The 11,430-nt window shown below is 47.3% G+C and overlaps 1 protein-coding gene and 1 pseudogene across 1 annotated transcript; both read right to left on the minus strand.

Annotated features, from left to right (window-relative positions):
- Nucleotides 1-3,193: 3,193 nt before the first annotated feature.
- LOC147965424 (uncharacterized) lies at nucleotides 3,194-4,834 on the minus strand (annotated as a pseudogene).
- Nucleotides 4,835-6,010: 1,176 nt separating this feature from the next.
- Nucleotides 6,011-8,165, minus strand: LOC125513607 (uncharacterized). Its single transcript, XM_048678764.2, has 2 exons — nucleotides 7,814-8,165; nucleotides 6,011-6,474 (listed from the first exon to the last, which is right to left on the minus strand). The coding sequence occupies exons 1-2, from the start codon at nucleotides 8,021-8,023 to the stop codon at nucleotides 6,259-6,261; spliced, it is 426 nt and encodes a 141-aa protein (XP_048534721.1). The 5' UTR covers nucleotides 8,024-8,165; the 3' UTR covers nucleotides 6,011-6,258.
- Nucleotides 8,166-11,430: the final 3,265 nt, after the last annotated feature.

Below are 11,430 nucleotides of genomic sequence, written 5' to 3' on the forward strand. Positions count from 1 at the left end.
GCACCATCCATCCAAAATATAAGGTCCACAGCCACTATAATCAAGTAATAGATGTGTCGATTTTTTTCTATTTTTTGTGACTTTTAGAATTTATTTTTGATTTTTTCGAAAATATATTGTCTCACTAGAAACCAGGCTCCAAAATGCAACAGAAAATTTCCAATATATCACCTAGCAAGAGGCTATTGTCTCAGCGTTGGTGCAAAATATTACCCTCTTTGGCCCTGTTTGGATTGGATATATTTTTTCGTGTGCTGCCTGGTATTTAGTTCAAACTTGGTATTTAGTTCAAACTTGAGTTAAATACTGGGGAGCACACTAATTTTACACTCAATCAAAACAGGGCCTTAGTTTTGTTGGATGAATAGCAACTGTATTCTCAGGAGGGCCAAGGGCCAATACATATACAAGTGTGTGGTAAAGTGCAAGAGACCCCTTATATAATGGGGATTAACCGAAAAGGGGTATACACATCTAACACCCCCCCTCAAACTCATGGTGGGTCGACAACACTGAGTTTGGAGAGAAGAAAACTATGCTGCGCTCGAGTCTGTGCCTTCGTGAATAAGTATGCCAACTGTAACTCAGAGGGCACATAGTGAAGAGCGAGAGTCTGATCCTGCACAGCAGCACACACAAAGTGGGTATCCATACCGATGTGCTTGGTGAGCTCATGCTTCACCGGGTCACGCGTAATACCGATAGCACCAGTACTGTCTGACAATAAAGGAGTCGATGTAGTAGCAGACACACCAAAATCCTCAAGTAGCCATCGTAACCAGATCACCTCAGCCGTCAGCATAGCCATGGCTCGCAACTCAGCCTCTGTACTCGAGCGAGAAACTGCAGTCTGTTTCTTTGTCTTCCAGGCAATAAGAGAGCCACCAAGAAAGACACAATAAGTAGACCGTGAGTGTCGATCAGAAGGATCACTAGCCCAGGTAGCATCAGAGTAGGCCTGGAGCTTAAGAGAGCTGGAGCGGGGAAAGAAAAGGCGCTGAGAGATCGTGCCATGAAGATATCGTAGGACACGGAGGAGATGACTATAATGGACAGAGGTGGGGGCTGAAACGAACTGACTCAGAATGTGAACATGATAGGAGATGTCAGGACGCGTAACAGCAAGATAGACAAGACTGCCAACAAGGTGACGATAGCGAGTGGGATTAGGGAGAGGGGCACCATCAGAGGCACGAAGCTGAACGTTGAGCTCCATGGGAGTGACAACAGTGCGCTCATCACCAAGAGCAGCGCGAGCAAGAAGATCCTGAATATATTTTTCTTGGGAGATGTAGAATCCATCAGAGGTCGAAGAGATCTCAATCCCAAGAAAATAGCGAAGTGGACCAAGATCAGTCATGAGAAACTGGTCACGAAGACGAGCCTTAACAAAGGCAATGTAATCAGAGTCATCACCAGTGATGATCATGTCATCAACATAGAGAAGGAGAAGAGTCCGACCACGAGAAGACGTGTGAACAAACAACGCTGGATCATGATTACTGGGCAAGAAACCAGCGGCAGTCACCACAGAGGCAAAGCGCTCAAACCAGGCGTGAGGGGCCTGTTTGAGACCATATAGGGAGCGGCGAAGTCTACAGACCATACCATCAGGAGCATAGTACCCCAGTGGTGGCTGCATATAAACCTCCTCACGCAACTCACCATTGAGAAAAGCGTTCTGAACATCAAGTTGAGAGATGGACCACTGACGAACAGAAGCCACATCAAGAAGAGTGCGGATAGTGGTCATGTGGGCCACATGAGCGAATGTCTCTTCATAGTTGCGCCCCTGCTCCTGCTGAAAACCACGGGCCACAAGACGAGCTTTGTAGCGCTCGAGAGAACCATCAGAGCGAGTCTTAATTTTGTAGACCCACTTGCAGGTGATGGGACGGACACCAGAAGGAAGGGGAACTAGATCCCATGTGCCAGAGCGCTCAAGAGCATCAAGCTCTTCGGCCATCGCAAGTTGTTATTTAGGCTGATTCATGGCAATCCGATAGGAAGTGGGCTCAGCAATAACAGAGAGACCGTACCGATCAGGAGAGTAGCGATCAGGCGGGGGGCGAGGCCGAGCACGGAGGTTGTGAACCGGGGGAGGCGTGGGAGGTGCAGCAGAGGTGGAAGGCTCGTCAGAGAAGACATCGTCAGTACGAGAGCGACGAGTATAGTGGAGAGGAAACGGGGAGAGAGGACGACGGACTGGAGAAGATGGTGGAGAGGTGGAGGAGGAAGAAGGAGAAGACGAGGTCGGTGGTGAATGAGAAGGAATGAGAGGTGCCGGAGGAAGAGGTGACACAAGAGGCACGTAGCGAGGCGTATCGGGAAGGAGAAGGAAGGAAAGGTCGTCGACAGAGAAACTCAAAGAAGAAGAACGTGGGTAGTAAGAACGAGACTCGTCAAAAGTCACATCAAGCGAGATGCGCAAGCGACGACCTACAGGATCCCAACATCGATAGCCCTTGTGCTCATCACTTAGCCAAGGAAAACACACTCAACTGACTGAGCAGTCAGTTTGGTGCGTTCTCGGGGGGCAAGAAGAACATAGCACACACATCCAAACATACGAAGAGCTGAGTAGTCAGGAGAGCGACCAGTGAGACACTCCATAGGAATACCACCCTGAAGAGCAGTCGATGGCTGAATGTTGTTGAGATAGGCGGATGCTGAAACAGTCTCGCCCAAAAATGGGGTGGAAGGGAAGCAGCAATCATGAGCGCACGAGTCGTCTCAAGCAAATGATGATGCTTGCGTTCGGCAACGCCATTCTGAGCATGAGCCCAAGGACATGAGAACTGAGCAAGAGTACCCTATTCTGCTAGAAAGCCACGCAACAGCTGAGAGATATACTCCCCAGCGGAGTCAGCACGAAAAGTACGAATGGACGTGGCAAACTGAGTGTGAACCATGGCAGCAAAACGTTTGTATATAGAGAGAACATCGCTACGAGATTTCATGAAGTAGAGCCAAGTGTAGCGAGAGAAATCATCAATAAACAAAACATAGTAGCGATGAACACCTTTTGAATCAAAGGGAGCAGGACCCCAGACATCAGAATGAACTAAGTCAAACGGATGCTGAGATACTGACTCACTAGTAGGATAAGGTAACTGAGTCTGTTTGCCAAGTCTGCAACCATTACAATGTAAGGACACATCTCCAGATACAGACCCTAAGAGGCCCTGACGAACTAAATAAGACAAGCGAGAGCCACAGATGTGACCAAGGCGATGATGCCACTGCTGGAAGGACGCAGACGAAGAGGCAGCAAGAGCATGGGAGCTGGCAGAAGTGATGGCAGCGGAAGGAACACAAAACCAGTCAACCTCCCAAAGGCCCTCTGACTCACGGTGCCGAGGGCCAGCACCAACCAAAACCTTGGTGCGACGATCCTAAATGGAGCAAGAGTCGATATCAAGAATGACACGACAACCAGAATCAGTAAGTTGGGCAGCGGAAAAAAGATTCATGGTAAGACGAGGAACATGAGAAACACTCGGAACAGAAAAGGACGGAGTGGAAAGAATACCACGACTAGCAACAGAAAGAGATGTGCCATCGGCAGTAAGAATATTAATAGGTGAATCAAGAGGTCGGAGAGAAGACAACGCGGAAGAATCAGAAGACATATGAAAGGAAGCTCCAGAATCTAGAACCCACGAGGATGTACCTGGCTGTGTAGATACCGGTGATGGTGAGGAGGGGGATACTGTCACAGCAGCAGCGGAGCCAGTCGATGAGGAGCCCGAGGAAGCAAGAAGACACTTGAGGCGAACAATGTCCTGGTCAGTGAGTGACAGAGTCGAGGAAGACACAGGAGTCCCACTGAAAGAGGAGCGCCGCTGGTCTCGCTTCTTCTCACGGCAATCAGACTCTGGGTGACCGGGCCAAGAGCAGTAGCCACAGAAGGTGTCACGGCGCGACCGGGCCTGCTCAGAATAAGCAGGGCGACTCACCCCCCTGAAGGTGTGGGGAGGAGCGGTGGAGCGGTGAGCCGAGCAGACGACACAGGAGCCCGAACAGCCAACACAGACGGGACCACCAGCAAACCAGCAGAGCGAAGGCGGGTCTCCTCAGCACGAAGCTCAGCAAGCACCTCCGAGATTGGAACACGACCACGAGCAAGCAAGTGAGCACGTCTGGGCTCAAACTCAGAGCGGAGACGAGATAAGAACTCATGGACCCGCTGAAACTCCAGATCAGACCGAGTAGTCTGACAGCAACGACAGGTGCCGCAAACAATTGTCTGAAGAGAGTCAAGCTGACGCCAGATGGCAGAGCACTGTGTATAGAACTCATCAACAGAGGAATCACCTTGCTGAAGGGCATGCTCCTGACGCACCACAGAGAGATAGAGAGCATCACCAGAGGGCTGCTAGCGCTGACAAAGATAAGACCACATCGCTGCAACTGTGCCAAGTCCCATGAACTCGGAGGCAAACTGAGGGAGAATACTCGCAGTGAGAACAGCAGCAGCTCGAGCATCATCATTTCACCACTGAGTGTAAGCAGACAGATTATCCCGGTACACAGAGAGAGCATCGGAATAAGAAGATACCTGCTGATCATAAGCATCAACCGCAGCATCATCTAGAGCCTTGGCAGCATCCCGGTCAGCCTGAGAAGCATCAGCAGCAAGGACCGGCTGCACTGGTGGGATTGGGGCCACTGGCGCAACCGGGCATGGCGGACAAGGGACCTTGCCAGAGAGAACACCCCACAGAAAAAGGCCACGCATATGAATGCGCATGAAGCCCACAAACTCAGCATAGTTGGTGCCATCGAAGATCACCGAACAGCGAGGAACAGCAACATAGCCCGAAGAGGACATGGCAAACTTGCTGTTTTTGTTTGGAGTCAACTGCTCAAGATTCGATCTGGATCGAGGAAGCGGCAGAAGCGCGAGCCCTCACGTACGAGCGACGGGGAACAAGGCCCAAGGCCCAGCCAGAGCGAGCGAGGCAGGAGCACCCGGTCGAGCAGGATACGGGCGCGGGACGGGCTGGCCCCGAGGAGCTGGCCCCGGCTGGAGCGAAGGAACCATGCGGCGGCGACCAGCCCGCAGGGAGCAGCGGACGGGACGGGGTTGGTGGGGGTCGGGGAGGCCCGATCCGCGGCGAAGACTGCCGGATCCGCGGCGACCGGGACCGAGCTCAGCTTGGTGCAGGGGCGGCCGGCCGGTTAGGAAACACCGGCGACCGGGCCGATCCTGGCAGCAGACGAGACGGGGAAGCCGGGGGAAGCCTAGGGCGAGCCGGGCAGGAGACGGGCCAAGGGCGACAGGCTCCACGACGAGAGAGAGCAGCGGCAGCCGGAGGGCAAGATCGGGGGAGGAGCTAGCACGGAGTTGCAGGGTGCGGGAGAGAAGGGAACCTAACATTTGATACCATGTTGGATGAATAGCAACTGTATTCTCAGAAGGGTCAAGGGTCAATACATATACAAGTATGTGGTAAAGTGTAAGAGACCCCTTATACAATGGGGATTAACCGAAAAGGGGTATACACATCTAACAAGTTTCAAATTATATGACATTCTAGTTTTGTCCTAAATCAAACATTCTTAAGCCGGACCGAGTCTATAAAAATATCATTGCTGTACATATAAGCATATGTGTTGTAGATTTGGTCAAATAATATAGAGAATTTGAAATGAGATGTGTTCATACTTGATGAAATGCGCATCACCCAATTCGCGATTTAAGAACACAAACAGAGAGATACTGACCTTTCTCACATCTGCAACTAAATTTGACTTAGGGAAAAGCTAGAACTTCAAATAATTTGAAATGTAGTACTTCCTCCGTCCTATAATATAGGACGTTTTTTGATACTAGTGGTGTCAAAAATCGTCTTATATTATGAAACGGAGGGAGTATATCAAAATGCACAAGTTTAACCAATGTGTCATTCTAACTGGTGCCAAGTTATTGCCGATATTACAACTACCTAATTGCTTATAATGCACTTTCAGCACACGGGAGTATCAGATCAGCGAACATAACTACTGAACATGCAACAGCTTATTGTGTCGTATAGGCCAATACCTTTCAGAAGAATACATATAAATTCATATTGAAACTAGTGGAACAAAATTTGTATAGCTTTAGAAAAGCTCAAAGGTCCTTGCTGAGCGAACTTATGTCTAGAGCCTATATAAGCCGACACAACTAACATTTCTGAATAGCTCAAACCCCACATATTCTCTGGAAGATACGACACGGCTTCTATCTACCACAGGCCACCTCATCCAAAATTACTCAGTTGGCTTGTCTGGGTCATCTTCCTCAGGATCCTCCTTGTCAGGATCATCCTCCTGCGGTTCTTCTTGAGGTTGTGCCTCTTCCTCTTCTTCTTCCTCATCATCATCCAATGGATCATCAGCTGGTAATGGATGGGGCAATGGTGTTTTCATAGGGCTGAACTTTGGGAAGATGTCAGGTCTCCTCCCAGGCTTAGGTTTCTCCCATTCCTGCAAATGTGTGATAAGACAGTGACCATCAGCTTCAGTGCCAACACAAAAGAAGAACGTCTGATGGAACATCTTTAAATAATTAACTACACCCCCTGTAAAGAAAACGCTCTTATATTTCTTTACGGGGGAGTACTCTATTTTAGAGATTGTCCTACAGAAATCTTGCTACAGCTTAGACAAATCACACATGAAAATTGACAGTTATCAATGTGAAACACTGCAAATAAATAAATGGCAGGTTATAACCATGATAAATGTCACCGCGCAGCTCAGCAAGTCCGCAGAACAATAAAATGAAGGTTTGCCTCAAAATATGCAGGAGTCGCATTCAACAGTCACGGAATGGAACACAATTGCAAGCAAAAACAGAAAGGTAACATGAACACAATTTGAATTTTACCTTAGGAAAACTTATAAGTGTCCCCTATCAATTTACCATGAAGATGTTCTTCCACTATTTTTATCCTAAATGATTAGGGCATCTACAGCACCCTAGTATCACACAAAATTTATTTGTGCTTGAAACAAGCAAATATAGAACAAGTCTTAGATCAGTAGGCTATATATTTCAAAACTTGTTTGTAAGAAATTAGATTGTTAGCATCATGACAACGAGACACCAGCTAGAAAATGGAAAGTTCCTGCAGAAAGCGATCTAATAGGCCGTCTGATCCCTAAATAACTACTGTCTGATTGTTTTAAATACAAGTACGACTCAAGACAAGCATTCAGTGGACGCACACATTTATTTTGGAACGATTTTGGCATTTGAACCTCGGTTTGCACAACTCCAACCTAGGTGGAAACCTTCAAAGTATCTTATCATACACGCTATACATATTGTTTCAGTGTGCAAGAGCACCATCTACAAAACAATCTACAATGTCCTAACCTCACATCATTGTTTGAACTCATGCAACTCAGGTCCGCTCCTAAAATGCAACAATGATGAAACCGTGAAGCCACCATAACGCAGCTCCGGTACAGTTATGTATATATTTCCTCGCATGAAGATCTTTAAATAGAACTCCAAGCTAACATTTCTACAATACGCAAGAACGATGAGACTAGGATGCCACTAATTATCTACTAAGAGCATCTGTAATATCCACAAGCACAAACAAACTTGCATCTGAAGTTGCCCTGTCCAATCAAAAGAACTCAGGTCCACTCTAAGCTAACATTCCTACTGATTTCACCCACTCTGAATACCTAAAACCTCATAATCCGGGTGTAGTAAGCTAAAATGACCAAAAAATTCTGAACCGGAGAATTCGGTTCACCATGAGAGGAATAGCAAAATAACTACAGGCGGGAAAGGGCGGAGAAGGATTACGATGGGGAAATCGAGGGGCGAGCGCCGCGTAATCTTCTCCTCGTCGGGGGCCACGCACACCACGAGCGAGTCCCACCTGCGCCGCGTCCTCGCAGGGACCGCCGCCCGCGCGGCGAAGACGCCTCTGGATTCGGAGGCGGAGACGCCGAGAGCGCCCGGCGCCGCCACCGGCGCGGCGGCCGGCGCCAAGAGGCACCACGCGGACGCCATGGGGAGAGGTCAAGAGAGCTTAAGGGTAAGGCGCTTCCGGCTTAGGGCTCTCCTGGGTGGAGGCCGGAGAGGTAGAGAAGTCGGGATGGAATTTGGGTTTCCCCGTGTGGTTTGGTCGAGTTGCGGCGCCTACCACGCTGTTACCGGCGGCTGTCTCGCCTTCGAGTGATAAGAGTCGGTCCGGTCCCGTTTCAGCTGAGCTGAGCTGAGCTGGCGGACGAATGTGTGAACTGTGAGCATGGCCAAAAACAAAACAAAAACAGACCGCCCGGTGTTTACTATGTTCAATATATGTTATCCCTTTTTCGAATATTAAATTGAAAATATACATATGCAAAATCTGTTCCACTATACGTAGACCAGCATATATTGTCGTCTCCAGAAAAAAAATCATCGATAATGACATGTAGGAACTCTAAAGACAAACGAAATCTAATCGAATCCAAACGAATGCACCGAAACCTAAACCTATTGAATCTCGGAAGACTCGCCAGAGACACGACTCCACACGCGCTCCACTGAAACAAAACACACCAACGAAACAAGGATGGTGTTAGAATTAATCTAAGGTGCATATCGATTTACCGAGTATCAAGCAATCGCACAAGGCACGACATCATGATTTCACACCGCTATAATATCACACACTGGCCACCCGAACGCTGGCATGTGTCGTCAGCTCTTCTTGAGTGTATGCGCTATTATGTTAACATAGGTTACATCGTGTGTCTACCCCATGTTATATATGAAGCCTAGGATATGAGTGTCCTAATTAGGACACAACTCCTTGCCATGTTTACACATAATACGACTCCAAGTCCAGCCGTAACCTACCTTATACACAATTCTCGACATAGCTCTATTAAGCTTCACATAGGCGAATATTTTCCACCACCTTAAATTCGTCCACACGTCAAACTTCTATGTACACTGGACTTGAGTTACACCATGAGTATGGCTGCTATTCCCAGACTTCATGTGACTCCACCAGCAATTTCTAACCCCTTTTTTTCCCGATCATAGTCAATATTCAAGCAAAATTAAGTACCCCTTTACTCTAGTATGCGCTCCCAACTTTCGGATTATTCGTTCAACGTCATCACACACTGATCACTGACTTGCGTGATAGTGAATAACTCACATATTACATGCCACACATAAGAGTTACATGAACTCAACATCCTTACTCCTTCTTGACCACCTGTCTTAAATTTGAAGGAATTTCATTGTTGCTAGTCATCTTGAGTCAAATTCACGGTTGATACCAAAGCCCTGGTTTGTCTCCCTATCCTGTGCTAACCACACACCTCGTCAGTATCACCCCGTCGAGCCTCTGCTATCTCGGTCAAGTCTCCTGGGTAGCTAACCTGCACTGCCTCAACTCCTACTTTAGAGTACCATCGATCATCAGCAACCGACGACGAGGTATACATATCCCTTGGACCACTAAGTTCCAACCGAACAACGTGTCTCTCGCTTTTTCAGTTGAATAGGTGATACTTCAACGTGTCTACTTTTCCAAACACTTTTGCTTGTGTTTGGCCTCTAATTTGCATGATTTGGATGAAACTAATCCGGACTGACGTTGTTTTCAGCATAACTGCCATGGTGTTGTTTTTGTGCAGAAATAAAAATTTCTCGGAATTGGACAGGGATTTTTGGAGAATTATTTTGGAATATATAAAAATACTGGAATGAAGAAGTACCACAGAAGAGCCACATGGGGCCCACAAGGGCAGGGGCGCGACCACCAACCTGGCCGAGCCACCCAGGCTTGTGGGGCCCCTAGACCTCGTCTGGACATAATTCCAGTGCTATAAAAAATTCACATCCTTCTGGAAGAAAAATCAAGAGAATAGTTTTGGGACTTTTCGCCGTCGTCTCGAGGCGGGACTGAGGTAGGAGCACTTTTTCTCTCCGGTGGAGCAATTCAACCGAGGATACTTCCCTTCGAGAGGGGGAAATCGAAGCCTTCATCATTACCAACGCTCCTCTCATCGTGGGAATCATCATCTTCATCAACACCATCTCATCTCCAAACCCTAGTTCATCTCTTGTGTTCAATCTTTGTAGCAAACCTAAGATTACCACCTGGAGGTGCTAATAGTGTTGATTACATCTTGTAATTGATGCTTGTTGGTTTAAGAGAAAATTCCTTATTTGACACTATCTTAAAATTTGCTTCCTTATTTGACACTGGAAAAAAATTTCTTCCCTATTTGACACAAATTCTAAATTTTATTCCCTATATGACATTTTCGTTCATTTTGAGCCTAAATGACACCTGAAAAGACTCTTTTGCCCCTCATGTGGTATGTGTGTGGGGGGCAATAGCGCACACACGCAGCACCGATGCGAGGGCAGGAGCACACACGCAGCAACACATACACATGCACCAACACACACACACGCACGCGCACACACACGCAACAACACGCACGCGCACGTGCACACACACGCACACACACGCAGCAACACACATGCACGCGCACACACACGCAGCAACACACACGCAGCAGCAGCACACACGCAGGCAGCACATAGGCACGCAACAGCACACACACACACGCACGTACACACGCAGTAGCAAACACACACGCAGCGGCACACATGCACACACACATGCAGCAATAGCACACATGTGCGCGTGCACCCACACACGCAACAGCACACACGCGCGCACACACATATTGCATGGGGGGCAAAATTGTCTTTTCAGGTGTCATTTAGGCTCAAAATGAACGGAAGTGTCGTATAAGGAATAAAATTTAGGACTAGTGTCAAATAGGGAAGAAAATCTTTTCCAGTGTCAAATAAGGAACCGGATTTTAAGACAGTGTCAAATAAGGATTTTTCTCTTGGTTTAATTGGTGGAGGATTATTATGTTCACATTGTCAATCATATATCTATACCCACTGATCATGAATACTGAGATGAGTTGCGAGTAGTTCTATTTGTTCTTGAGGACATGGGAGAAGTCTTGTTATTAGTAATCATGTGAAGTTGACCATCGTTCAATGTTTTGATATTAGGTTGTGTTGTTCTTCCTCTAGTGGTGTTATGTGAATGTCAACTACATGACACTTCACCATCTTTGGGTTTAGAGGAAGGCATCATGGAATTAGTTTGTAGATAGTAGGTTGCGAGAGTCACAAGTGCAGGCAGGTCCTATATAAACGGTTTTTACCCCTAATACATCCATTTTGCATCATGCTTTTATGTTGATATTTATTGCATTATGGGATGTTATTATACATTATATCACAATACTTATGCCTTTTCTCTCTTATTTTATAAGGTTTACATGAAGAGGGAGAATGTCGACAGCTGGAATTCTGGACTGGAAAATGAGCAAATATTAGAGACCTATTCTGTGCAACTCCAAAAGTCCTGAAACTTCACGGAG

Source organism: Triticum urartu, chromosome 6A (assembly GCF_056163025.1).
Source record: "Triticum urartu cultivar PI428250 chromosome 6A, HENAU_Tu73, whole genome shotgun sequence".
NCBI classification, from domain to species: domain Eukaryota; kingdom Viridiplantae; phylum Streptophyta; class Magnoliopsida; order Poales; family Poaceae; genus Triticum; species Triticum urartu.